At 51.8% G+C, this 27,339-nt stretch overlaps 2 protein-coding genes across 6 annotated transcripts; one reads left to right on the top strand and one right to left on the bottom strand.

Annotated features, from left to right (window-relative positions):
* The first annotated feature begins 1,281 nt into the window (after positions 1-1,281).
* CPSF4L (cleavage and polyadenylation specific factor 4 like) lies at positions 1,282-9,827 on the top strand. The gene is made up of 10 exons (XM_036269784.1): positions 1,282-1,384; positions 1,846-1,896; positions 3,402-3,554; positions 6,525-6,620; positions 7,534-7,627; positions 8,005-8,044; positions 8,298-8,309; positions 8,412-8,427; positions 8,803-8,945; positions 9,656-9,827. Exons 1-10 carry the CDS (start codon positions 1,282-1,284, stop codon positions 9,695-9,697), a joined length of 750 nt encoding a protein of 249 aa, XP_036125677.1. The 3' UTR covers positions 9,698-9,827.
* A 4,498-nt stretch (positions 9,828-14,325) lies between these two features.
* CUNH17orf80 (chromosome unknown C17orf80 homolog) lies at positions 14,326-27,125 on the bottom strand. 5 transcript variants are annotated; one of them, XM_036269185.1, is made up of 6 exons: positions 27,050-27,125; positions 26,427-26,536; positions 23,269-24,786; positions 16,569-16,676; positions 15,910-16,014; positions 14,326-14,458 (listed from the first exon to the last, which is right to left on the bottom strand). In XM_036269185.1, exons 3-6 carry the CDS (start codon positions 24,758-24,760, stop codon positions 14,406-14,408), a joined length of 1,758 nt encoding a protein of 585 aa, XP_036125078.1. In that variant the 5' UTR covers positions 24,761-24,786; positions 26,427-26,536; positions 27,050-27,125; the 3' UTR covers positions 14,326-14,405. The 5 variants fall into 5 exon arrangements, with proteins under 5 accessions (XP_036125078.1, XP_036125081.1, XP_036125077.1 ...); XM_036269188.1 differs by lacking the exon at positions 27,050-27,125 and having other exon boundaries at positions 23,269-23,355; positions 24,742-24,786; positions 26,427-26,697; XM_036269184.1 differs by lacking the exon at positions 27,050-27,125 and having other exon boundaries at positions 26,427-26,697.
* Between the last annotated feature and the right edge of the window lie 214 nt (positions 27,126-27,339).

The following is a 27,339-nucleotide window of genomic DNA, read 5'->3' on the forward strand; positions in this document are numbered from 1 at the left end:
GCGGCAGCTGCATGTGCACAGACAGGGCGTCTGCCCCGGGGACCCGCCGCCGTGGCCCGCAGCTCGCCCTCTGCCTTCCTGGGAATGCGCTGGAGGGAAGCCCACGCTCCGTGACTCTTGGATCCCCCCGCCCCTCCCGGCCTCGCCTGGCTCCAGGTGTCTCTCCAGCTGTTTGCTTTTCTGATCCCGAGTTCAAAAGAACAACAAACCTAGAAGCCACAGCCCTGGGGAGACAGAAGCCAGCAGGCTCGTTCTTGTTGGCCGGGCTGCGGACCTGCAGGGCACGGCCCACCTCTCCCTGCTGGTCCGGGAAGGAGGGCATTTGGGTTCTGTGGGCATCGCCCGGCTCCGATGTGACTCAGAAAACACCAGCTCCAGTGAGAGGGAAGGCCAGTTAGGGGGCCGGAGCCGGGGGAGGGGGGGCCTGCCCTAGTTAGAGCCCACAAAGCCCCTTTGAAAGCATTTTCAGATGTCTGCAGGCCAGGGGGGCGGGGTGGCGTAATAATAATAAAACAACATTTGCATAGAGATTTCGTTCACAAAGCACTTTCTCAGGGGCGGGGAGGCTCTGGGGTGGCCCAGCGGAATCCTGGCGGGGAGGCCGCAGCGGGGAGGCCCCACCCCCGCCGGCTGCGCGGCGCGCTGTGGCGAGATCAACAAAGCGCCGTTCATCCAGCCGCTTCCGATCCGAGTGCAGCCCCGCGTCCCTCTCTCCCAAGGAAGGCTCACTCGGGCTTGTCGCTCAGGCCAGGAAAGGGGTGTCAGGAGCCCCAGAGGGAGGGGTTGGCTGGGGCCCCACTGGAGGGAAGGGGGAGGCTGGGGGCCTCCGTCCCTCTGCACCCCCGCCCTGCCCCCCACCCTCTGGCTCCCAGGCGCCTGCGAAAGAGAACAGCCTGGCTGTGGTTTGTTTGTGCAACTTCTCGGCTAACCCGGGCTTCTTCATGTTGAAAGTATGAGCAGGTCGGGTGATGCCTGTGCGGATGCTGTGTGTGGGTTTGGGAACAAGCAGAGATAGCAGCATGTGGGTGCCCTCCTCCCCCCCAGCAAGGAGCACTGGGATGGGACTGACTGACTGTGGGGGGTGGGGCCCTGGGGCATCTGCACCTGCATGCGCAAGGGTGCAGACAGCTGGGCCCCAGTCCCGTACAGCTGGGCCTGAGGGTAGCCTGGCCATCACCTGGCTCCTGGAGGCGGACCCTGACCCTTTAGGGCCTCCAGAGCTTATAAGGTCCACCTGCAGGGGCTCAAGCAGCTTTCATCGGCCCCGGCAGGAGAGGGAAGATGGACGAGGTCATTGCGGGGCTGGAGAGGTTCACGTTCACCTTGGAGGAGGATGTAGAGATGCAGAAGGGCACTGGCCTCCTGCCTTTCCAGGGCATGGACAGTGAGTGAGGACGGTGGCAGCCGCCCCTCTGGGGACCTGCACCATCCCCCCGCCCCAGCTGCCCTGCAGACCTCTCTGCTCAGCATCCTTCTGGGGGACTGAGCTGGGGGCTTGGGCCCGTAGCCTTGGATCCCAGCCTAGCTCCTCTCCTCTCAGGAGCTCGGCCTCCCCTCCTACATCCTGTGCAAGATGCCAGAAAAACAGGGCTGGCTCTGGGTGTCCACTTTCCAGATTGGGGCAAATCGGGAAAACCACACTGGCCCCCAGCGCCCAGGCTGGCCTTGGGCCCCTCCACGGCCTCTGAGCCAGATTTGGGGGCTTAGGTGTTGAGGTTTGGAGCTGGTTCCAGAGACCAACATCCAAGGGCAGGACTTGGGGGCCTTTGGGGCAGTTCCCGGGGACTTGCTTATGAGGTAATGGCCCCTGGGGAAGCTGCCCCCTCTCCCCTTCTCCCCTTCTAGAGTCCAGCTCAGCGGTGTGCAACTTCTTCGCGAAAGGGCCCTGTGAGAAAGGTGGGTTGGCTGGTAGGCCTGGGTGGGGGTCATGTCTGGGCCACCCTGGGCTCAGTTTGGGCTGGAATAGGGTGTTCACTTGGGGAGGAGAACTCAGGACGGGGCAGTTTTAATTTTCTAAGTAGGCAATGGGCAAGTGGGTGGGCCCGACCAGAATTTCCCTGACTCAGTAGCGTTGACCAGGGTGGCCAGAGCCGCCGGAAGGAGGGAGGCGTTCCTTCCTTCTGCCTTGCTGGGGGAGGGGCAGTGTCGGCCGGTTCCAGCCTGTGTCCTCCAGGAGAACGCTGACTTCTTTATTTTCCTCCCAGCCAGGAGAGTCTCATCCCTCCCCAACTCTTGTCCTCTGAACCTGTATGGGGCCACCCAGCTGCTCCATCCATTCCTTCCCTATGCCCCGAGTAGCTCCGGCCACAGCCTTTGAAATGCTACCAACAAGCACCCTCCCCTGCCCCGGTTTGGATCAAGCAGTACCCTCTTCCAAGCCTGTCTCCCCGAAGAGCTTAACTCAAATACAGGAGCCCAGCTTTTCTTCTGGCTCGCAGACCACAGCTGCCCCCAAAAGTCGTGCCTCCAAGGTGGGGGTTCCCAGGCCCCATAGGCTCAGGTGATGAACCCCTGCTAGTGTGACCCAAGTGGATCTGTCCTAGGGAAGCTGGGAGGCAGGACGGGCCCAGGCAAGGAGGACCTGAGCCCTTTAGCCATGTGCCTCTTTGGCTTCGGGCCAGGCCTGGACTATGGGATGAGGAGGGAACCAAGTTCACTGATCCCTGCAGGCTTTGTGAGCCAGGACCAAGTGACGCCTCTGTGGGTCCTGTGTCCTCAGCTCTGCCCCGTCTCCAGGGCAATGTTTCACAGTAACATCCTCTTGCAAAGAAATAAAACTGCTTTTGTGGAAGGTCAGATTCGAGCAAGTCAATGGTCAGGGGTGGAGGTTAAGGCAATTCTATCAGATGCATGAGACCAGGCCCGCTTGGAAATGTGGGAACTGGAGTGTCCTTCCTGCTGGTGGCAACAGTGTGTTGATGAAGATGATGAAGAGTTAAATATCACATTCCATTTTCTTCTTCATCCTTAGCGTTGGCCTTGCGTCATCATCACGTCAGGTCTCTGGAATCAGGAAACATAACTTCTTTTTTTTTTTAAGACATGAATTCCAAAGGCCCTTGATGAGCAAGTACTATGTGATAGGGACGTGCTGGGGGGGGAGGGGTCCAGGGCTGGAGACCACGGCTCTGTGCTCTGGGAAGCCCGACCGTAAGTCTGGAGGAGAGGGGGCTGTAAGGAGTCGTAGGGGTGTCCCGACAGCCTGGAGCCTTCCTGGGGTTTGACGGGCACCACGCAGGGCAGCCCTGTGTTCAGACAGCAGCAGGTCCTCCGTGTTGCCTCTGGCCCCCCCTTCTAGCCACCACCAGGGTCCAGGGGAAGGGACAAGAGGAGGGCAGCTGGGGCCTGAGGCCCAGGCTGGGGGTGGGCAGGCAGCTCCTAGCTGGCGCTCTGGTCCCCAGGGAAGCTGTGCCCATTCCGGCACGACCACGGGGAGCAGACGGTGGTGTGCAAGCATTGGCTGCGCGGGTTGTGCAAGAAGGGCGACCAGTGCAAGTTCCTACACCAGTACGACCTCACCAGGATGCCCGAGTGCTACTTCTTCTCCAAGTTCGGTAATGCTCCTTCCTGGCCACAGCCCTTTCCCCGCGAGGGTGGCAGCGGCGGCTGTGGGCCCGGACGTTAGGGAGGGACACCCAGAGGAGGCCTTCCATGTCTCAGGTGGCAGACCGGGCCTGCCTGAGCCTCGGACGCCTGCCTCTCCAGTGCCCTAGAGAAAGTAGGACTGAACTCTGGTCCCTGTTTATCTGCCCCCTCCAGGCTCAGGCACACACCACTTACCCAAGGGGAGGAGAGGGTGTGGCTGGATCAAAGGCTGAATTGTTTCCCTCTGCCGTCCTGGCTAAGTGGCAGACACAGACTAACTGTCCGGAAATAGCCCCGAACGGGCCATCTCTCCGTCCGGGGTTTGGGAGGGAGGGGGTGTCCCGGCCAGGGGTCCCCAAACAGCAGGGACGGGAGGCCACTTTCCCGATGTTTGCCCTTCTCACAAAGCACCTGTCTGTTGGCCTCCACCACCATTTCATCTTCCACCATTTTAAACTCTCATTTTAGAAGAAAACTTTATATTGCCTCCATTAATGGAAATAAAGCATCACTTACTGGCAATAAAAGCTAACCATAAACAAACAGCCTTGGGGCTCAGAAGCATAGCCCCTAAATTAGTTTGTGTGACCGGCTCTGGGCTAGCGTCTCACCTCCTGACGGCCTCAGGCCCTTCTCATCATCCACGGGGCTCCGGAATGGGGGGCCCCGGAGTGGGGAGCCCCAGCCACTTCCTGCCCCGTGGAAGCATGGACTCTGAATTTCCATCTCGTCCTTCCCCGTGGAAATCTGCAGCTCAGTGCTTTTCAGAACTGGAAGGAGCCGGAAGGATTCTCTAGTCCAGTGGTTTTGAAATTGTGTTTTAAAAAGAATGACCTGGAGGGGAGAGAGAGCTGGGGCAGTCTCCAGGGATGCCTCTGATGGAGGGGCTGGGCTTGGAAACTGAGTCAGCATGGGGGGCAGGTGTTCCCTATTAGTGGGAGGAGGCGGTCCTGGCTCCTCCCAAATAAAAGTCTGTTTCATGCCTGCGGAGTTGAGCACTGTGGCTATTTACGAGGGCTGCCCACACGTGTTCAGTTTATCTGGCACCTGGCTCCCCTTAGTCATTGCCTAAACCACTTTAATTTTGAAATGCCACTTACCTTCTCCTTCAATAACCCTGCGTTAGTCTTTTTTGGGAGTAGGGGATACTGTGCTGGACATAGATACAGGAGTAGGACCAGGTCCCCTTCTGCCCTCAAATAACTCCCACTGTGAAGGCAGACATGGGAATCCATGATTACAATCAGTAATGTTCGTTTTTGCTCTTAGAGGAAATGAACGAATCTCTCCTAATCTCATACCAAAGGAATGATTATTCTTATTGGAGGTTAATTGTTTTATTTTTTTAAATATTGTTGGGGAGTATAGGAGCGGGCAGGAGCAGTTTTAAGGGTTGAGGAAGTCCGCGGTCTTTGGCTGTGTCCATCAAAAAGGCAATTGGGGTGTTTCTGGAGGGTGAGGTGCGGGCGCCACCTGCTGGCTGCAAGAGGAATGCGGAGACGCGCATCCAGGGAGAAAGGAACACCAGTGCATAGGGTGACTTCCCATTGTCTCTGTCTGTCAAGTATTCACCAGCTCCAGGGCAAGGGGCGGAGGACGTCACCTCGGTTCCTTAGAGGGCTCGAGCCAGAGTCAGCTGCACTGTGTTCTTCTTCAGGTGAATCCTTGCTCTGCAGAAGCCCAGTGTACAAAACAGATCTCTTTGGAGCGGTTTGAAAATCAGTGGTATAGACACTATGGAGTTCAGAGTTGTCAACTTTTAAAGAGGATGAGACTGGAAACACTAATTCTCGCCTTGAATGGGGTGAGAAATGGCCTGGATCTTCCCCCATGATGCCTTCAGAGCCCCTGGGTCCCTCAGAGACATCTAAGAAGGTTCTCGCAGTAACTCTTGAGTAGTCTATGCAGACAGTGCTTGCTGCCTCCTCCTAGGAGCCACGGGGCTTGGTCTCCTCCACAGACGTGACATCACTCACAGTTCTCTCTGTAGCATCTACTTTCATCCCTGGGTCAACTCCGAGGTGGGGCTCTGTTCCTCTCTGCAATTTCACCAAGATGAGCTGCGCCCCCAGACTCGAGGCTGTGTAGGTCTCTTTGTACAGAGAACAGCGGCATTAGTCACAACGCATGGCCATCCAGTGTCTTATGTCTTCTTGGGTCTTTAGCTACCAGCTCTGGGTTCCCCTTTCCCCATGTCTTCTGGTTCCTTCCTGCCTAAGGGCATCTAAACGCCTTCAGTTCCAGCCCTGCCTCCTTGATATCCAGCCCTCCCCACCCACCTCCTCCAAATGTGTGTCTTCACCCCAAGCCTGCTTAGTGAATGCTATTGGGGTCCATCCTTCTTAGATCGCAGGGAGAATTAGAAATAACTTACTGTTTTCAAAAGCTGCTGACGACCAGAAGGAAGGCAAGTGGCATATATACTCCTCACCCAAAGATATGTTTTTATTGATGAGAAACAAAAACATAGATGTGAGAGAGAAATGTCGATTGGTTGAGATGTGCCCTGACTGGGAATCAAAACCTCAACCTTGGCCCTGGCTGGTTTGGCTCAGCGGTTAGAGCATCGGCCTGCAGACAAGAGACCAAAGAGTCCTGGGTTCGATTCCAGCCAATGGTTGCGGTTCGGCCCCTGTTGGGGTCCTGCGGGTGACGACAACCAATCGATGTGTCCCTCTCACGTCGATGGTTCTCTCTCTGTGTGTCTGTCTCTCTCTCCCTCCCACACTGTCTGAAGATAATCGTAAAAATATCCTCAGGTGAGGATTAAAAAAACAAAAACACAACCTTTTGGTGTATGGGACGATACTTCAACCAACTGAGCCAGGTGGCCAGGGCAAGTGGCTCTATTTGAGGGGCAAGGTCAATTCAGTGTGGGGAGGGCGGAAGTCACCATGGAAACAAACCTGCCCATCTACAAAGAATACTGGACTTTTCAGGTGAATGCAGCAACAAGGAATGTCACTTTCTCCACACGAAGACAGTTTTCAGGACCCGGGACTGTCCTTGGTATGATCAAGGTTTCTGCAGAGACGGTGAGGCCCTGACAGAAAGGGGGCAGTGGGGATGGGGGTGACCAGATGGGCGGTCTCTCTGCAGGGAGGTTGCATATCGCCGATGAGGCCCCACTGGGGCGAGGTCTCCCCCGGGTTGAAATCCCAACAGAGATCCTTTCCGTGGTTCTCGTGCTCGCTCCGTGGGAGAGCCCTCTGTCACACCGTGGCATGGAGGCTGGCGTGGGCGTGGCGGGCTTCCTGCAGCAGGCTTACCTGGGCTCCAATCCCGGTGGCTTCGGGGTGTGTCGGCTGCACGACCTTGAACGCAAGGCTGAACTGCTCGCTTCCTCTCAGGAAAAGAAAGACGCCTCCCTCCTAGGGTTGCCGGGCCCCACGGGGAGCGCCTGGAATAGGGTCTGGCCCACAGGGGACATGCAGTTCACCCGCCTGGGGGTGTCCTGAGTGCCACTAAAGCATTTCCACTGACCCCAGTACAGTCAGCCAAACTCAGGAGACAGGGACCCCATCAGAGTCCCCGCTCTGAGCACCTGTGTGCTTCCCTGTCCTGTGCCTTTGGCATGTTGTTCTTACTGAGTTCTTGGCAGGGTCCCTTTGGGGGGACAGTTATAGAGGAGGGGTGCTGAAGGAGGATTAGTGAGATGTGGGGTTAGCCTTGCCTCACCTGTACCTTCTACAGCTAAGTGACAGTTTGCCTCTACCTAAGTCCTTTGAGGCACAGCATGTGAGGGACATGCCCACCCGAGACATTCCGAGGTTCCCTTTCCCGTCTGTCACGTGGCTGGGAAGTAGGTGCTTCGGGGCCCTCTGGACAGGACAGGAAGACGTCTACACCCCGTTAAGGGGAGCCTGTGGCCATCGTTCCTCCCCAGCGAGCTTCGTCGTTTCCCCCCTTTGCTAAGGCAGCTTCTGGCCGTTTCTCTCTGCCCGGCAGGTCCCCTGTGTAAGTACCACCACATCCAGAGGCTACTGTGCATTAACTACTTAGCGGGCTTCTGCCCCAAGGGACCCAAATGCCAATATGCACAGTAAGTTTGGTCCCACCCAGGGCTGGGCCCACTCTCTGCCTTCTCCATCTAGATCCTTCTGTAGCTTCTCTGACCCAGGGGGACCCGCCGTGTCCGGCAAGCACTGCCCGGCGCTTTCCTGGCGTCACCCCCGCCCTGCGGTGCTCAGCTGTCCCAGCGCCGCCGTGCTGTTGGTGTGTGCATGCCGGGACCGCGTGCAGCTCCTCACGAGTGTTCTAGAAACACGAGTGAGGACACTTAACACCCAAACCCTCTGCAGCTCCCTCAGTTCCCGGAGAGGGTGCGGGCTCCTTCCTGGGGTGCTGAAACCAGGACCCTGCCAGCGGGGGCCAGCGGCGGGCAGGCTACAGAGTGGCTCTGATTGTCTCTTTCCCCAGCCCCAAGATGAACCTTCCCTTCAGCCCGACGCACGTGGAGGTGGGTGCAGCAGGGAGGGCCGCGTGCCTCCTGCCACTTGTGCTCCCTGGGGGACTCAGGCCCCAGCGCTGCACGGCCCCACCCCTCACTCTCACGTGGCGGCTCTGTGCCCCATCCTGGGAGAGGCACACGGCCCTGGGTGTACGTGGCACATACGTGTGGCTGCTCCTCTCAGACCCCCCCAAGCCCTGTAACTTCTGCTTCAGGTAGGACTTCTCAGCGCCCAGGCCCCCAGGCTTCCCCTTCTCCTTAGCTAATAACATGGGTGGTCAAAGCTGTTACTGTGACTCGGGGCCATCCTGGTTGTCTGGGGTCAGAACTCTTTCTGCAGACACCAAGCACTGTGACAGCCTCCAGCAAACCACAGCCTGCGGGCCACGCCTGCCGGCTGAATGATCGCTGCTCAGCTCCTGCTCACTGGCCGTCCTGTCCAGTCCGTAGCTAGAGGGCCCGGCCAGGGGGCTGGGATGGTGCTGGCGCGGGATGAGGGCGCCCCCTGCCGGTTCTGAGCGGCATCTCCGCCAGAAGGTGGGAAATAACCCTCAAGGACATTCATAAGCCCATTTCTAACTTCCATCCAAAGGCATGTTTTTGGCAATGAGAATGGCAAAGAAAGGCATTTCAAAACCTCGCTTCTGCCCGAATGCCTGCCCAGAGCCCCTGCCCTCGGGGTAGAGTGGCCATGTCTGCAGAGGAGTCTACATAACTGCTTCTTCACGCACTCCCGTCTCTGCAGCTCACCCGGCCTTGGGCTCCAGCACCTTCTGCTGCTACCTGGCAACCCCGAAAGCCCCCTTTCCCGATGGAGTGTCTGCTTCTCCCCCACCCCCTGCGGCCCCGGGAGCAGCTGGCCTCCTGCTGCCCAGGGCTCAGGGCGCAGGAGCAGGGCCCCAGCTACAGGGTGAGTAGGCCTGAGGGGTTCGAGCTGTTTTCTGTCCAGGGCTGGAGGGCGGGGGGGGGGGGGGGGGGGAGTCGCTGTGGAATGTGACTCCTTCCCTGCCACAAAGAAAACCCTGCTTGGGTTTCGGAGTGTGAATTAAGGGAATGGAGGAATACTGATAAACCAAAAGTCATGACTGGGAAGTCTCAACAATCTAATCTTACCTCCTGCCGGACAAGACTATTTCTTTAAAATGCTAATAAGTTAAACATCTTTCATGTCTAATTTTGCTGCCTGCCGGTTCTCTGGAGTCACTTCTGTATAATGTCCTGAAGAGCAGGGGTGTGGAGGGTGGAGGGGCGGGTAGCACCTAGCTCCTTTGTACCCGCACACCATGTTTTATCGTACTACCTGCTGATGGCCTCTAACCGTCCTGAGCTCTGACTTCTGTTCTGCCAGAGAAGTCCTGTGAGGACGAAAGGCAAGGGCAGACCCTCACCTTCCTCGTACATTAGACTTACTGGCCAGAGTCCTGTTCTCTGGGGTAGTGATGCCTCGGCCCGAATCTCAGGGGATCCTCTGGGCTTGAAATGGGGCTCCACTATGCGCAGAAGCCACCCCGTTCCTCAGACGGCCAGCTAGCTCTTCTCTGCTTCCCTAGACAATTTAGGAGTTTTTCTTCTGGGATTTCCATATACAAAAACCAACACCATTCATTTTTTCCCTTTCAGTGTGAAAAAATGGGCCATTATATCATTAACTGCATGCAGTAGACTGACCGGGTAAGAGCTGTCGGATGTAACTCCTGGTCTGTCTGGGGGGCTGGAGGAGCTGCCCGTGAGGAGCCCCGTGGCCATTCTGTGGGCTTGTTCCCAATGTCCTCGTGGGCCCACGGTTGCCTAAACAAGGTGAGACGCACAGTGGCTCTGTCCTCAGCCTGCCGGTGAACGAGCTCCCGGAACTCCAGCAGGATCGCAGGCAGATGGACTGTGGCAGGGCGGGTCACCCACACACCGGGCAGAGTGCGGCAGGCGGGCTGCACCCGGCAGGCCGTGCACAGGGCCGCGGCTGCTGCTCCAAACCGGCAATTAAATCAAGTGGTGTTCTCTAGCACGACGGCTGCTTCCCAGTGTGGCTTACATTTAAGACCCTGTTCTGGGCACGCCTGGTGCGGGGAATTACCGGGAGTAGGTGGTACAGCCAGGCTTATCCTGGGAGGCAGGCCGTGACATGGAACGTGTAAGGCTGCTGAGGTCGACACCAGGCGTTGCGCCCGCGGAAGGAGTGGGGACGCGGAGCTGTGTCCTTCGGAGAGCGGGAGGAGGACAATACAAGGCTTGCGGCAGGACAAGCCCCCACCCGAGGCAGTGGAGCCGGCGCCAGGCCTGCAGAGCTGGAGGGTGAGGGGTGAGGCAGCTGAAAGGATGCTGGCCCAGGAGACAGGTTTGGGGGGTCGAATGCCAGCTCTACCCAGCGCTGCGATGTGACAAGTGCACACAGCTAGGTAGGCACACTGCCTCCGCTCCTCGGGAAATGAGCACATGTGCCTGGCAAGGGGAGGACAGAGGGGAATGTGTGGAAGGGCTCTGCCCGCACTGGGCTCGGACAAAGCAGCCCGGACGGTAGCTGGACTCGTCTGTGGCTTGTGGGGGTCCCGCCTAAGTTCAGAATCTGAACAGAATACACCAGCAGCAGGTCTTAGAAGAGCTGTTAACGCCTCCTGTCAGACCTTGCTGGACGAACAAGTGCCAGGCTTCTAATCTCACCAAATCTCTATGAAGTAGAACTTTCTGGTCCAGACCACGGAGGCTCTAAGAAGAGGGTAACTTGCCCAAGGACACATGTGAGGGTCTGGAAGAGGCAAAGAATCAGAACACAGGACTTTTATTTAAAAAAAAAGATCTGTTGTAAGGAATGGTGGAAGGATTCTGTAGGAGGGGCGGGGAGGATAAAAAAAAAAAAATAGTGGCAGCAGACAGGGTTCCCAGGGAGTGTGAAACATCCCACGGATAATAGAACAAAATGGTTTTACTTTCAATAGCTAGAATTTTCATGTGTATTAGAGAAAATGTACTTTACCCAGTCAACTCAATTATTTCCAATATTAAATTAAGATTGAGGATTAAGCCCTAGCCGGTTTGGCTCAGCGGTTAGAGCGTCAGCCTGCGGTCCCGGGTTCGGTTCCCGCTAAGGGCACGTACTTCGGTTGCAGTTTGTCCCCGGCCCTGGCTGGGTCATGCGGGTGGCAGCCACTCGATGTGTCCCTTGCACATCGATGTTACTCTCTCTCTTCCTCTTTCCCTTCCACTCTATCTGAACAAAAAAATGGAAAAATGTTCTCGGGTGAGGATAAAAAAAATAAACAAGATTGAGGATTAAACTCAAGCAGGCAGCAGCAGGGATGACCCACTTGCACACTCCCCGTGGGCTGCCACACGGGTGACCTGCAGTCACAGGAACGTCCTGCCTCCTCAGGGCTGGGAGGGCCTGCATGGCCTTCTGCGGGACGGATGGGAGCGTGGACGTGGGTCTCGCGCGCACTCGGGCGGAAGGCCCACGCACGCTGCTGGGAGACTCCACACGGCAGCCCTGGAAGCCACATCTGAGTGCCGCCGCTCCGCCGGGGGAGCTCTCGCCAGTTCCACGACAGACGCGGAGCACGATTCCAAGAGACAAGACTGAGGAGGCTGTTTAGATGGCCAAGCACTCGTCCTCTGCTCTTGACTTTGTGCCGAGCTCGGAGGCGCAGCAGCCTCTGCACACAGCGGCCTCACTCACCACATTCCAGTGTGAGGCCTCTGCAGCCCTTCTGGATGTGGCCTTGTCTGCCAGGTCACATACATCAGGGACTGGCATGGAACTAACCTGAATTGGAGGGAAATTTGCATATAACAACAATGAATGAGGCCGGCCGGTGTGGCTCAGTGGCTGAGCGTCGACCCATGCACCAAGAGGTTGCCGGTTCGATTCCCGGTCAGGGCACATGCCCAGGTTGTGGGCCTGATCCCCAGTGGGGACATGCAGGAGGTGGCCAATCGATGTTCTCTCTCATCGATGTTTTTCTCTCTCTCTCTCCCTTCCTCTCTAAAATCAATAAAGAAAAAGAAAAAAAACAATGAATGAGGCAAGTTTATACCAATACTGCAAAATAGAGCAATGAGGTGTATTCCTTGATCATGAGAAGTTTTAGGTCTGAATCGAGGAAAAAAATGGCCATCAACTGACCTCAACTACTCTCTTACATTATTTTGAACACTGTGAAAAAATCCTTACAAGACTTGCTAAAAGGCCTCCGAGTATTTCCCCACCCCAGGCGCCAGGAGACAGGGAGCCCTTGGCCTGGGGCCTCTTCAGGCACTTCCCCCATTCTGTTTAAGAACCGAAGCTCGTATCTAACTCCAAGCACTCAGGTCGTTTGCCCTTCCTACAGCGTACCTGGGGCCTCTCAGTCCTGACCGTGTGGACCGAAACCCTCTAATCGATGTGGGCTCCCGACTCCGCCAGAAACCTGGCCGACGACGCAGACCGCCCGTTAGGACTGCCGGGCATTGAGCAGCTCCTCCTCCTCGTTACGGAAACTATCCGGGGATATAAAGCACTTCCTGTGCATGACTTCCGTTCATTAGGTCTTCACATTCTGATGACGACCAACGACACTAGTTTGTTTACAAAAGTGATAACAATGTTCGTGGTAAAAACCTTGGGGGCTACCAGCTACCCCTTGGTGCCACGGCACTTGTGGGCAGTTAGGGGACAACCGAGGCACCGAGGCACCAAGTCAGAGGCTCCTCCTGTTTCCCAGCCCAGAAAGGCCCCGAGCAGCACCCTGCCTTCCTCACCCCACACGAGCCCAAGGCTCTCACTCCTCCAGGGCGCGGTCGCACCTTGGTCTCAGGCCCCATACTAAGTACTTCCAGGTTTGGGGGCCACACTGAGGGGAGAGCCACCTAATCACAGCAGGGGCTCCAGGAAGCCGATGGGAACAGGTCAGGGCCGTGGTTGGCTGAGTTGGGCATCATTGAAAGATTTCTCATCCACTGTCGCATCCTGAGAGTTTCTGACCCACAGGGACAAGGGGGGGGCAGGGGAGATTCCCTCCCTAAGGGTCTCTGCCGAGGGCATTTAGAAAGAATGGGCAAAGCCCTTGCAAGGGAAAGGAACTTGTTCTGGAGTTCCGGCGAAGTTCTTAGTGACACTGAACTCCAGTAAGTAAATGGAGTCTTCTTCCTCTCAGCCGTGAGGTTTTCCAGTATACTAGGAGAATTCCAGTGTACTTTCCTTAACCAGGAGCCGGTGCAGAACCGAGCCGTTCCCGCTGGGGATAACTCGAGAGGGAGAGGAATTGAGAACTGGGAGTAGAAAAGGCAGATAAAGAAGAAGATGGCCAGAGTCTGAGTTCTGAGAAGAGAGATGTGCAAATAAATTAAGGCTGGCCTCAGACTAGCACACCCACTCACCCATGGGTGGGGGAGCTGGGACGGAGGGGCTGACCCGTGTCCTCTGGCTTGAGGATAAACACGCAACAACGGGATACAGGGTGAGCCAAAGTACGTTAGTAGTAAATTCAAGAATTAATACACAAATAATACAAGAACGAACTGTTTCTTGCACTCACAACTGTAAGCCTTCTTTTGCCCACCCGTGTGTGTGTAAAATCTTCAGATGTAGGCATATCTATATGTGATACATAATCACACACCCCCCCCTTCCTAGAAAAGGGGTTGAAGAAACAGTTATCCGTATGTTTTGGGTATTTTTTTTTTCCTTTATCCTCACCCGAGGACATATTTTTGTTCAGATAGAGCGGGAGGGAGAGAGAGGAAGAGAGAGAGAGAAACATCGATGTGAAAGGGACACATCGAGTGGCTGCCACCCGCACGACCGACCAGGGCCGGGGACAAACTGCAACCCAGGTATATGCCCTTAGCGGGAACCGAACCCAGGTCTCTCTGGACCGCAGGCCGATGCTCTAACCGCTGAGCCAAACCGGCCATGGCTGTTTTGGGTATTTATAGACTTTTCTATCTGTAAGTATCCAAGTTACTCTCTAGGGGCCGAAGCAGAAGTCATAAAATTAGAAAAACACTGAATATTTGAGGGGGAAAGAGCCCCAAACAACCCTTACCAAATGAAAGGAATGCAAGGATTTCACTGAAATTCTCGAGCAGGGATGGGGTGGGACTGCGTTTCCAGGGCGCGGACAAGCCAAAACCCACTGCTCACTGTTGTCGTCAGTCACCACGTCCAGAAGGCGATTTCCCGCTCTGGTCCGTGTGCTCCTTCCGTCGGCTCAGACAGCACCTGTCAAGGCCTTTTCACAGGCTCACCAGCAACCCCGTACCCACCCTTACTCTGCTTTCTTATCTCATACCTGCCAAGACCTGGTTGGGGACGCAGACGGGCCAAACCTTTCCTGAGGGAAGGGCCTGATGCACGCCGATTTTGTCGACTCGGGTATCAGGACGTAATGCAGCTCAGAATCTAGTCTAGTTGAACAGTAATATGCCAAGGTGTCAAGAATTTCAGGGAGAAAGCTTTAAAATTGAGATATTAGTTTTTAGTGAGAACTGGGAAATCACTAAACGTTTTAATGATAAACTTGGTCATCATCTTATCTCCCTGAACATCATCAGCCTCTATGATAAAACAATCTGGTATTTTTCACTTCTGTGAACAAGGCAAAGAAATACCCAGACAGAACCAGATCTGTCCACATTAAAAACATACTTTCTAAATTGCTGCTTTAGATTCAATAATTTATTCTTTCCCCTCCCTCTCCTGCCCCCAATACAACTTGAACGTGGACGCGTGTCCTAGCTGTCTCCAGCGCGCGCTCCTGGCGTCCGGGGCGTCCCGAAGCGTCCAGGTCAACGTTCCTTACGCCAGCGCAGCAGCTCTGGGTAGACAGACAGAAGTGTGAGGTCCGAGAGGCGACTCCGACAGACTCTTCACCTCCACAGATCACACTGTTAAATGGAGAAATCAAGTCTTGGGCAACAATGAGAAGTCTCAGCTGCACTTTTCCAGTCTCAGTGTACAGATGTGAAAAATAACCTCAGGTGTCACTGGGTGACCCCTTCTGACAAGTAAGGGCTGAAAGAAAGGTGTTGCCCGTGCGGGTGGGGCATCCGTTTATGCAGGGATATCAGAGCGGAATCCCTGCCCCACCGAGGCCCAGGGCTAGACCAGCCCTACTATCGCCACCAGGGCAGCTTCAGTCCCGCTGCTGCTTGGCCTGCTCCCCTACTAACCGGCACTGAATCAGCAAAAACTCCAGTTAGTTAATTTGATATTTGAGAAGTTGGTGAACTCTAGCCGTTAGTGTCAATGGCTATCTTGTACTTCTACACCAGAAGCTTCATCTGAAAGTGCTGGGCTCTTCTCTTCAGTAATGAGCTACGCACAGAGGGCTGGTCCAATCCTAGAAGTTCTTAAGTAGGAAGTATTTATTTATTTAATCCTCACCCGAGGACATTTTTCCAAATTTGTTTTAGATAGAGTGGGAGGGAGAAAGAGGAAGAGAGACAGAGAGAAACATCGACGTGAAAAGTGACACATCGAGTGGCCGCCTCCTCCTGCACAACCCCAATCGGGGCCGGGGACAATCTGTAACCAAGGTACATGCCCTTAGCGGGAACCGAAGCCGGGCTTCTCTGGACCACGGGCTGATGCTCTAACCTCTGAGCCAAACCGGCCAGGGCATTAAGTAGGATTTAAAAAGTCACCAAGGAGAAGAGCCCAATCTTCTAAGAGGCAAACCTCTCCAGGGGCAACTTTCAATGGAGCACAAAAGCAATTATGTAAATTCTCGTCAAGTCTTACAAAGGCCACTACCACCAAAACCTCTTAATAAAAAGAATCCCAGAGCCGCAGGCACTGTAGCCCACCCACTAGCCTGTCAGATAGTGCCGGACTGTGATGCTGTAAAAAGCAGTTCGGAGAATCCCTTGGAGGTCTCTACTGAGGCTACAAAAACAAGGCTTACTCAGATGCCTGAAACTCCAGCTGCAACAAAGAACGAAGTATCCCGTGAAGAGCATGGTGACGCCACCGACTCCGCTCTTCATGGTGGTGCTGCACTTGATCCAGCCTGTTTAACAAGAAACAGGGTGGCCATGAAACTGTGGCTGAGGTTTCTTGGCGCGTTATCTGTTAGCTTGGGCGATGGAACCGTAATTCAAGGAATTTACATACATATATATATATATATTTATATTTATATTTAAACAGACAAAAAGGCTCAAGTCTAGAAGGCCTTAGATTTAAGACGTTTACATTAGTTGTTTGTTTTTGGTAGTCTGGATAAAATCTTTAGTGGGGAGGAGACCAACATGACTGATTGGTTAACTGAAGGTTGAGAGTCTTCCTGGCTCTGGCACAATCAATGTGGGCAAGGGCCACATGGGTTTAGGTGGCAGAGAGGCAGGGTAGGAATTAAAAACTGAAAGCTGTTCAATAAATGACTGCTGCTATTTAATTAACTTTGGTGCTTTCAATGACATCAGACTCAACCGACAGAAGAGCAGGAAGGCTACACATGTCTCCTTTAGCCATGCTGTAGCAGACATGGCTGACCTTAAGAGAAAACTCTCCCAATGCTTGGAATCAGCAACAGAACCCAGCAAGTGATGACTCTGGCCTCACCTTTCTGTACAGCTCCCAAGAGCCTCATTAGAGAGACGTTGGAGGTTGTAAGCTTGGTCGGGGGATCCCAACTCCACAGAGCAGTCGAACTTCTTTCCAACAAAGGAACTGCGGTCCCAAACAGAAGTCACAGTGACAGGTCATCTGAATTCATCCTCTTCCCCAATACTCAGTACCCAAGGTTCCCAGGGCAACGCCTCAGGAGAAGCAGATTCTAAAAAGGTGCGGGGCTGCAACTCCGCTAAGTGCTCCAAGTCAAAGCCGTCATCACGGGTCCAAAAAAGGCTCTTCAAAGGACTGAGGGAGCCCTGGGGATCGGGACCTGGTACACTTCTGATCTGATGAACGTTCTGCCCTCTGTACACGCTGAATGAAATGAATTGCTCTTCTTTTCTATCATCTGCTAAAATATCTTAGCAAAAAGCATGACTTTCTATGATTAGATTAACCATAGCTACTTGTCACTATGTCTACAGTTCACGTCTGTTCTAGTCCCCCACCACTCCTCCTGACCGGCAAACATTTCTCATTCATGCTCAATACGTGCCTGAGGAAGAACCAGAAAGGAGGGTTTGTGCCGTGTATTTACATTTTCCCTGTGCCTGTTTTTCTCTCTGTTTAATGACAGGCAGCGAATCTCTTCTATTGCGGGTTCTCTAGTCTTGGTTTGGTTCATCAGGGTAAAGGATAAATTAAGTAAATATTGATGACAGCTTTAGCAGGTGTGGTAAAAGTCGATGTTATAACGTCAGACCTCCAGCTCTTCTTGGCCAAGACAACAAAGCTGATGGCAGGGAATGATTTCACAGGACAATCCTGGCGTTTCTTTTGCTCTGGGGGCATGCTGGCAAGTTCTGCTAAGTAAACTCCAGTGATTCATCACAATCCTAAGCAGCCAATCATGAGAGGGTCAACTGGGATTGAGCCGAGGTGGCAGCTCGAGCTGTCCTGGTAATACCTGTCGCTTGGGGCCACTGTCAATCTCTCCCCACAGACGCCATTTCAGGTTAACACTGATGGTCTTGACATACAAGAAAATGTACTTGGGATCAGTCACAGTGAGAACAACGCTGGGGAGAAGACAAACATACCTGTACATGACAGTCCTTAAAGACGTCATGTGAAGCAGAACACCATTTGGGAACAGAGTGTGCCTCATCCCAATCAGATTAAACACACTCGCTCACTCCACACTCTTAACGTACGTCTGGCTTCCAGCTCAGTCTGATCTCTGTAGGCTGGTACCACGTGATCAGAAAGGTGCTCCAGCTCTAGGACATGTCGCTTCGAGTCTTACGTGCATGGGCCACAGCATTAAAACCTCACATATGCGCTCCTTCCTCTTACCCTCGTCCCAAAGTCAGTTAAGGAAAAGGCCACAGATTTATTATTTTTTTTAATCCTCACCCGAGGACATTTTTCCATTTTTTTGTTCAGACAGAGTGGGAGGGAGAGAGAGAGAGAGAGAGAGAGAGACAGACAGAGAGAAACATCGATGTGAAAGGGACACATCGAGTGGCTGCTACCTGCACGACCCAACCAGGGCCGGGGACAAACTGCAACCAAGGTACATGCCCTTAGCGGGAACCGAACCCGGGTCTCTCTGGACTGCGGGCCGACGCTCTAACCACTGAGCCAAACCGGCCAGGGCAAGGCCAGAGATTTTTAATCTTCAAAGCACTGCTGCCTCATCTCTCCTACAGAATAAAGGTCACTGTGAGTTCAGAAAAACTCCCAAAGCCAATAAACCTTAGAGAAACAATCAATAGTTTTACGAAAGGGGAAATTCCTCAAACAATGACTAAAACACAGAAAGAAACTCATGAAGGCTAACAGGGGTGATCAAAGGCATTACTGCAACTGAAGAGACTGGTTGTTACTGTTCGAAGAGGGACAGAAAGATTCTGTGGGGCTGGGCGAGACGCCACTAGACAAACTGCAGTCTTGATGACCTTAACAGAAATCTCCACACAGGGACCTACGTGGGAGATCTCTAACATCCTCACTGCCGCGGTCACACGGAATCAAGGTATGCTTTTCATCTACAAACCCCGGCCCCTTGCACTGGACTAATCATTCCCACACCGCACTCTTCCCTTTGCATTTTACCTTTCTTTTCATCAGCCTTGGCGTTTCCAGGGCTCTGGGCAATGAACTTCCCATCAGCCACATTCTCACCTAATTAACACCCCCACCCCCGTTAAAATAATTAGTATTGATTCACTCTTGGAATGACCTCCCACCAATTCAAGCACAATCTGTACTTGCTATTAAAAAAAAAAAGTTATGTGGATGTAAAAATACTATCCAAATGGTCATCATTTTATGCAGTAACAATGAAAAGAACCGTGCCGCTGCCAAGGAATTTTGCAGAAGGTAATCCTCTTGTAAGATGAAGGTTAGGGTCTTAAAGCATGACATCACCCACTCATCTTGGAAAACATTTAACGGAAAAGATGGGGTGGAACAACTCCACGAAGATCCCGACTGCAACGTTCTCGGCAGTGCAGGAGCCGGGTGGCTCCTCCTCTCTGTTCTCTCTCCAGCCACACTCCTCACTTCCTCAGGCTGTCAGTCACATGCATGACCTCAGTTCAGGCCCGGAGCTGGGAGAGATGGCTCAGAACCACTGTACTGTGAGAGTTTTCTCGATTTCCTGCTCCCAGCTTCTCTGGGTGCGGTCTCCACCCCTCTGGCCTGGTTGTGGGCTGGGGCTGCCAAGATCCACTGCTGAGCCTTTGCCACCTCCTCTCCCAGACGCTGTCTTTTACCTGCCAGTGCCCATGGCCTTACGTTTAAACCCAACGTGCATGGTTAACCCTCCAGTGACACTGGCCCCTCCTTGTAATACAACCGCTGAAGACCCTCAGCCACCCCTCTGGACCTGTTCCCATCGTCCCTCTGGAATCCCAGACCTCTGATTTGACCTGGCCCTTAAATCTCTGGCTGTTGCTCACTCACATGCTCCTTTATCTAGAACATCCCCTTCCATGGACTCCTCTGGCTGAGAGGGGACCTAACCCTGTCCTGTCACATTCCTGCTCCAGTTCTGATCCTGACCCTTGGAGCCTTCGCACACATGCCCCATCTGGCATCTCCCGCGGACACCCACTGAAGGAAATGCTGTCTGAAGGTCAGGAAAGAGCCTCTGCTTAGCTGTTACTTGGCCTTTTTAAAAAACCCATGACCCTATCAGGCTTTCTCACGTTATCTCCAGGTACCTCCATCAGCCAGGTTTTGCTTTTGGTAGTTACATGAACAGTTTTTCTCAAACCACCCGCCCCTCCCCCGTCATCTGTTCAAGACCATTCCCCTGCTGAGCCTGAGGCACCTGCCTGCCCTCATGCCATCTCCTACATCGGCAGTTCTCTAACCTGGCTGCCTTCAACACTTAGGAGACATCGGAAAACATGACTTCGAGGCCTTAACTTCAGAATCAGTCTCTGGGGCGATGCCCAGGACGTTTATGCACCCCGAATGCTGCACAGGCTCAGCCATGTGCTCCCAGCTGAACATTCTCAAGGTTACAGGACCCTGAATGCTTTCCTTTGGACAGTGGGAACCTGTTCCTCTCGCTGAGGACTCTCGGGCACTTGTACTTGAGTCTTTCGAGATTTAAATCTTGAACTTATAAAATCTATTTTCTTCCAGGCCAGGAAAATGATGAACTTTCCCAGGAAAATCCTACCTAAACCTCAAAAGATGCCTCTTGATGCCGCTGAAATTGTAAGCCAAATTCTTATTCCTGACTTACTAGAGCTCTGTGGCACCCTCAGACTACCAGTCTGCCTCGGGACCGCCTTCCTCCGCCACCGAAACAGGCCCATTCCCGTCAGCCACGAGAGCTTCTGGGTCTACCTGTTCCATCAAAAGGACGAGACAGCCTGGTAAGCCTCTCAAGGCTCTAGGTGCTTTTCGTCCGGTGCGATCACCCGACCTAGGTTGACTCGGGCAGCCTGGTGTAAGGACTAGCTGCCGTCGCAGGTCTCCCTGTGTAGGAATGCACATCTGACACCCTCTCAAAGCCCAAAGCCCAACAGAAGAAACACTGCCTGGAAAAGCTTGGCAAAGACCATCAGACAATGTTAGCCATCAACTGAAACTTGATGTTGGGCAAGTTATTTCCTCTGGAACTCAGTTTCCTCACCTATAAAAGGGGTAAAGGTCAGTCTCCAGGATTGGTAGACACGAAGGCATCATGGCTGACATTGCGTTAACTCAGTAATTGTCAGCTCACTGGCCCTGCCTGTACTAAAACGAACTGGCTTCCTGAGATAAAGGCCGAATGGACCACCAAAGGCCTTGCCTGTGCAAGGGAATACAGTCCATGGTCTCTGCAAAGATTCCATGCAAATTCAATTTTAATTCGCAGTCAGTGGAGGCAGCCATTGCCTGGTAAAATGACAAAGCTGAGGTGCCAAGTGCCTTTTAGTCCTTGTAGATCGAGGTGGCCTTGCTGAGGTCCTTGGTCAACTGAGGAATCAGGTCCTGACCTGACTGAGACCCTAGGGACTCATTCAGTGGCAGCATCAAAGTCTGAACATTAGTCGTGGAACTAAATTCTCCAGTTTTTCAGTTTATAATAAAACGAGAGGCCCTGGGATGGCCACACATTATCTGATAGAACTCCAATGAATCACTTATTATACAGACTGGAATCAATGAGAGAATAAAACAGCTTCCAACCACTATTGTGGAGGAACTTATTGTTGAAGGAAGGATTGTATTTCTCTCTCAGATTCCTCACCTATGAAAAAGGGTGGGTGAGTGACATCACTTCAGAATTCTTATGAAGGTTAAGTGAGATAATAAAGACCTAACCTAGCAACAATGACTGGAAGTCACCACTCGACAAAAAAGCCAGTTCCCTTTCCTTGTTTTTTTTTTTTTGTATGTGCCCCTAGTGGGAACTGAACCCAGGACTCTCTGGTCTGTAGGCCGACGCTCGAACCGCTGAGCCAAACCAGCCAGGGCTCCCGAGGACGTACTTTAGTGCTATCAAAGGTAGTACATAAAATAAAGAAGTCCTTCTACGTGTTAGAGATTTGCTATGGGCTGTGTGTTTATGCAACTGAAGACCACAGAGAAGTTGAGATTTAACAAACACCTATGTTTCTAGTGTTGGCATGTTTTCTACAACATGGTTTAGTGGGAAGGGTTAAACCAGGCCTCAGGAGACTGGATTCTACGTGCAACTCTACTACTTATTGGCAGCATGACCTTGGACAAACCACTTACCCTCTCTGTGCCTGTTTCATTAGCTACAAAACAGATAAAATCACTCTGCCCACCTCTGACTGGAGAGGCCAAAATAAGAAAATAGATGGAAGCTCTCTGAAAACCACTGAGCAACACAAATGTTAATCTTCATTCCATGTTTAATATGAGGAATGGCCTAGATCTTAGACTGCAGAAAACCAGTCACTGCTGAGGCAGTTGAAGAAAATGCAGCTTTACTAACAACATTCTATACCTAATACACTTCCATTTAGAAATATTTAGAAAGGGATCATTAAAATACAAAAGAAAATGCTTTTGAGACCAGACAAACTGGCATTTAGTGAATATGTGATCTTTTATAGAATATACCAGAGGAAAAATTATATCCCTTTAGGAAGAGATAATACAAGTTTTTCAGGTGCCAACCTATTCTGAGACTGGGTTGCTATAAGTCTCCTGTTAAAATAAACCAAAAGGACCAATAACACTACACACACAAAAGAGACCGATGGTATATTCAACTCTGCCCCTAGAAATCCTAAAGGGAAAAAAATGCAAAGCCTCCTGATGAAGAAAACGAAGAAACTTTACGCATTGCAACTAGAGAGGGAGTCCAATACTTGAAGACGAGCATCAGAAAAAACAAGGGACACCTGAAGTGACTGTCAGAACTTCCTGGCTCCTACTTGGCCTACTTACCCACCAGTTAAGCTATTCTAGACATCAGCAAGGAGCATCCAGAAAGCTTCTGAAGAGACTGACTCAATCCAGATCAGTTCCCATGTCCAGTCGATGTCACCCACCTACCCTAACTGCTCATGTCTCAAGGTCAATCTATGGTTCCATTCTTGGGCCCTATCCTCTGTGAACTCATTTTTCTAGTACGTGGACTTGCACAAACTTTGCCACACCCTCTACTCCTGGTCCTCCTAAACCTCCACCTCCCCTGATCTGTCTGAACTGACAGTTTAATCCCAAACCTGCCCCCAAATCAAAAAATAGTGCCTGCTTGCACCTTCTTTGCTATTCTAAATTCCCGGAGTTTGCATTTACCATAAACCTGGCCCTATTCTGCGTACAACCTGGTCCTAATTGAGATCTGAACATAGTGCTTGTTCTACTTAGGTGGACCCTGAAGTCTTTGTTTTTCTTGAGTCTGTTCAGCTTGAATATCCACCCAATTTCTTCTACTAGCCATGCCTCTTCCCCATGTAGAAATTCAACTGTTGTCAATATCACCAGCCAGCCTGGCCTAGTCCAACCTTCAACTGTTGGTGGAGGGGAAGGGAGAGTGGTAAATCACCGTTACCCTCGGAGCAAAAAGTAATGTTTTCAGAACAACTCTAAGTCCAGTGCACATAAATGCCCAGGTAAAAATAAGCTAAATGGGTGAAAAGATTAGTATTCAGAATCTTATTAATTCAAAAGGCACAGAGCAGTTTGTTAGAGCTGGATGGCCCTTGAAAATGAGCGTGTTTACCTTGTGACAGTCTTTCCCCCTGGGGACTGATGAGCTGAGGCGCCTGGGCCATTGAATTCCAGTACTGAGGCTTCCCTGGCAACACCCCTAGTCCAAGATACCCAGGATAGAGCTCTGGAAACCACTCCAGCCCCAGGGAGCTAGGAAGGGTCTTCCTGTCAGCAACATGCTGCAGACCAGCGAAGACACTTTTAGAAGTATAATGCTGGGTTGAACGTAAGGACCACTGGCACTCAGGGTGAGAGGCTTGGGGCCCACAGCCAGACCTGGGCTCCAGAGAAGCTTGTCCCTCACTCTCCATCAACGCCATTACATTAGGGACCTGATTAGGATTGTGGGCTTCTGCTTTCTCTTCTTGTAGAAATTTTATAGCCAGAGAGGCAAGACTCTGATTACGCGTCTGTGATACAGAAAGAAACTCATTGCAAGTTGTCTTCCTTGGCGTGGAGTTTACATTGAGACCTTCATCTCGAGATTTCTTCTCTGTGGCTGGCTCATCCACACTGAAGTTCTTACGGTCATTGCTCCTGGAAGGGCACTCCTGCATTTCTGTCACAGATACACTTTCCTCGGCATGTCCTTTGCTCCCACGTGCTTCTGCTCCAAGGTTAAGTGCTTTTCCTGGGTTCTCCTTGACTTGGATCTTACCTAAGGGGCTAACTTGAAAACCTAAAATTTGTGATTCCACGTTCTTTTCCTCATTCACATAGTCTCTGACATCAGTATAAACTTCTGAGAGGTGGTCCCTGGCCTTGGAATCTCTCTCAGCACTTGAACGTGACATTCTTACTCTTTTATCTCCATAACTGAGATTCATGGGAGAACCCTGATAATCACCAATAGGCATATCTAGTAATTTTACTAGAAGCTTCTGTCTTGAGGGATCAATTTTGTCCAAGTTCAACTTAGCAGAAGTAGTTTGTACATCATTAGGTAAGGCTGAAGAATATTTTCCATCTTGATTTGACAAAGAAGGTTCTATTGGGTCGAAAGGTAAAGATGCTTCAGTTTCTGAAGGATTACTTCTACTTCCCCCTGACTGAGGCAAATCTTTGGCAAGTTCTCTTTTAGGAGTAGGGTTCTTTGATGCATAAAACTGAGCCTTGGCTGCTTCCTTGAGAGTAATCTTTGGTTCAGGATTTTTTAACATTTTGAGGGAGAGCTGAATTTGATTCTTGATGTCTTTACTTGCCTTTGTATCACCTGCTCTTTCCAAACCAACAGCTGGTAGTGGAAAGGGCTCAAGAGTCCGTTCTGGTTTGTCCTTTATCAGCTTACTATTTCTTTTCTCGTTCTTTGGCCCCACCTCTCTCTCTTTAGCTTTAATTGAGTCTTTGATTGGACTTTTCATTTTCTTAGCACGTGGGAGTGTAGCCTGCTTGGACTGACAAACATTTTGATCAGCAGGTATAGTTGGTTGTATCATCTTACAATATGGCAAGTGGGATTTTAATCGTTTGAATGGCTTCTTACAATAGGGACACACTTCCATTCTGGTGGAATCTCACTTTCCTATTCCTGAAAAAGGTAAACATGAGATTACGAGGAGCACACAATTTGTAGAGTAAATACCAATATTTTATTTGTTTCATACCTTTTAAATTCATTTGGAAGAACCTAGATTAATGGTCATTTCTGAAAGTTTTTTTTGAGCCTGGCCAGTGTGGCTCAGTGGTTGAGCATCATCGACCCAGTACCAAGAAGTCGCTGGTTCGATTCTTGGTCAGGGCACATGCCCAGGTTGTGGACCATATCCCCGGTGGGGGGCATGCAGGAGGCTGCCAACTGATGTTCTCTCTCATCGATGTTTCTATCTCTCTCTCTCCCTCTCTCTAAAAATCAATGAAGAAAAAAATTTTAAAAATATAATAAAAAAAGTTTTTAAAAATTTGTTCTTTTTCTTACAGAGGCAGAAAATAGAAGACAGTTTGATTTTTATTAAGTATCCCTGGCTCCACTTATACTTGGCATTTTACATTAGTAAGTTTTCTAGGAATCAGTCATTATAAAAGACAATGAAATCCAAAACACCTCTAACTAGGAGGTAAGCAAGACCAAAAGACTACCATCTATTGAATTCATGGTTAGTGGAGGAAAAGATGTCCAAACACCAGTCAGAATAAAAGGTTTGCCATTTAAGGTTGTAGCAAGTCAAATGGATATCACACAATTGTAAATAAATTGTTAAAAATCTTTAAACAGCCCTGGCCAGTTTGGTTCAGCGGTTAGAGCATCGGCCTGTGGACCAGAAAGTCCTGGGTTCGATTCCCGCTAGGGGTCCGTACCTCGGCTGCAGTTTGTCCCTGGCCCTGGTTAGGGTCGTGTGGGTGGCAGCCACTCGATGTGCCTCTCTCGCGTCCATGTTTCTCCCCGCCTCCACTTTATCTGAAGATAAATGCAAAAATGTCCTCGGGTGAGGATAAAAAAAAAAATCTGTAAACGCATTATTCAAGGAAATAATGGTGAAGAATAAAAAACTCAGGCCCGGATTTGAAGGTGGTTGATTATAGTAGTGGTTTCTAAAGTGAAATATATGGAAGAGTCACTGGGTGCAAGAAACTATGAGCACGTCCACTATCTAAGCATGAGAAATGAAGCTCTACTAACATTTAACATATCAGCACGTTCCAGAGAGCAAGGACATGCCTAGTCTGTGCACAGCTGTGTTCTCAGAACCTCAGACTGAGCTGGATGTGATACTTGCTTGGTGAAAACTTTCTCTGCATATAAACACGCAAGCATTATTATAAAGCACTGTAAGTATGAATACCTTGTGACCACTAAATAGGTAAAAAAGCGAGACCCTGAAACCACTTACAAAGTAAATACATATAATCTTGGCCATACCGTTTATCAAAGTAATCAACTCACCTTATCCTACATGAAATCAGGCAAAACAACTGTTTTCTGCCAACAGATTTACAGTAATTATTCTTACCTTAGAGGCAACCCCTTTGACAACATAATGAAAGTTATGTATGGACTGTTTGTTTACACACACAAAGTGAGGCCGGTCCCTGGGCCTTAGGCCAATAACTTTTTAGGACCTCTGTTAGGCTGTCTGGCTTTACAGTACTCCACCCTCACGATATAATTAGGACAATCTCTATACGCTCACATGGTAACGTCTTACCCGGGGTGCCTACATGCTTTCTTACCCGAGCTTCAGCACAAGGACGCTAATCTTGGGGTTGCTTCTCCTGGATCGCCATGCTTCCCGATCGCCGCTCCCGAGTGTGGCAGGATGAAACTAGATTTTCATGTCAGCCTGTGCAAGACACACCAGAGAAGTAAGTCGACACTGAACCGAACACAAGTAGCCGGGTGATCGGCAGGGCGGCTCTTTGGTGTTCCGGGAAGCAGACGGTTAAGACGTCGCCAGCCTCCCGCGCACCGGGCCGATCTCCAAGTTACGCTAATCTTCGCCCTCACCCCCTGCGCTCCCCGGAGGCCCGCTCCGCCCCCGGCCTCCGACGCCGCCCGCCCTCCTCCCCGCTCCCCGACTTTTCAGAAAGCCGACTTGCAGCTTCCAGCGGAGTGGGCGGGGACCGCCAGCACCGCCCTGGTCCGACGCCGGCCTCCCCGCAGCCGTGGCCCGGGGCGCCGGAGCCGCTGGGACGCCGAAGGGGGCTCATTCTGCGCCTCCGGGAAGCCCCCCCCCCATCTGTCCCGCCACCCGATCGACTCCCCTCTCGGCTCAGGACAGTCACCCACAGACATAAGGCTGGGGCTGTAGGAAAAACACCCGCCCGTCGATACTCCCCCAGACCAGCGTCCTCACCTCCCAAGTCATAAAAGTCTAGGAAGCCCCCGCGACAAGCCCCCCAGAACATCTCACGAACGGATTCCCAACTCCCGGTCCCGTCTACATGAGTGCCTGATGCTTCTCAGCTATTTTTTAAAAAAATTGTTCCCTTACAGGGACTTAAACTCAAATACTTATATCGTATTATTAGGACGTAATTTAATTTCTTTATTTGTGGCTTGACTTTGACACTGTCCCCGTTAGGCTGCGAACAGGCGAAAGCGCCAGCCGCCTCTATTGAGGTCCTATTCTCCCAGAGGTTCCCA

This window comes from Molossus molossus, unplaced genomic scaffold, assembly GCF_014108415.1.
Source record: "Molossus molossus isolate mMolMol1 unplaced genomic scaffold, mMolMol1.p scaffold_m16_p_19, whole genome shotgun sequence".
In the NCBI taxonomy this organism is placed as follows: Eukaryota; Metazoa; Chordata; class Mammalia; order Chiroptera; family Molossidae; genus Molossus; species Molossus molossus.

What these genes read in the sequence shown, in the direction of transcription:
- CPSF4L (XM_036269784.1), top strand. Translation starts at nt 1,282, where the DNA reads ATGGACGAGGTCATTGCGGGGCTGGAGAGGTTCACGTTCACCTTGGAG. An exon ending in TCAAGGTTTCTGCAGAGACG is followed by an intron (nt 6,621 to 7,533) that starts GTGAGGCCCTGA and finishes TCTGCCCGGCAG; the next exon opens with GTCCCCTGTGTAAGTACCAC. An exon ending in AGCAGGGCCCCAGCTACAGG is followed by an intron (nt 8,946 to 9,655) that starts GTGAGTAGGCCT and finishes TTTCCCTTTCAG; the next exon opens with TGTGAAAAAATGGGCCATTA.
- CUNH17orf80 (XM_036269185.1), bottom strand. Translation starts at nt 24,760, where the DNA reads ATGGAAGTGTGTCCCTATTGTAAGAAGCCATTCAAACGATTAAAATCC. An exon ending in GGGGGAAAGACTGTCACAAG is followed by an intron (nt 16,677 to 23,268) that starts GTAAACACGCTC and finishes TTGGGACCGCAG; the next exon opens with TTCCTTTGTTGGAAAGAAGT. An exon ending in CTTGGGAGCTGTACAGAAAG is followed by an intron (nt 16,015 to 16,568) that starts GTGAGGCCAGAG and finishes CTTGTTAAACAG; the next exon opens with GCTGGATCAAGTGCAGCACC.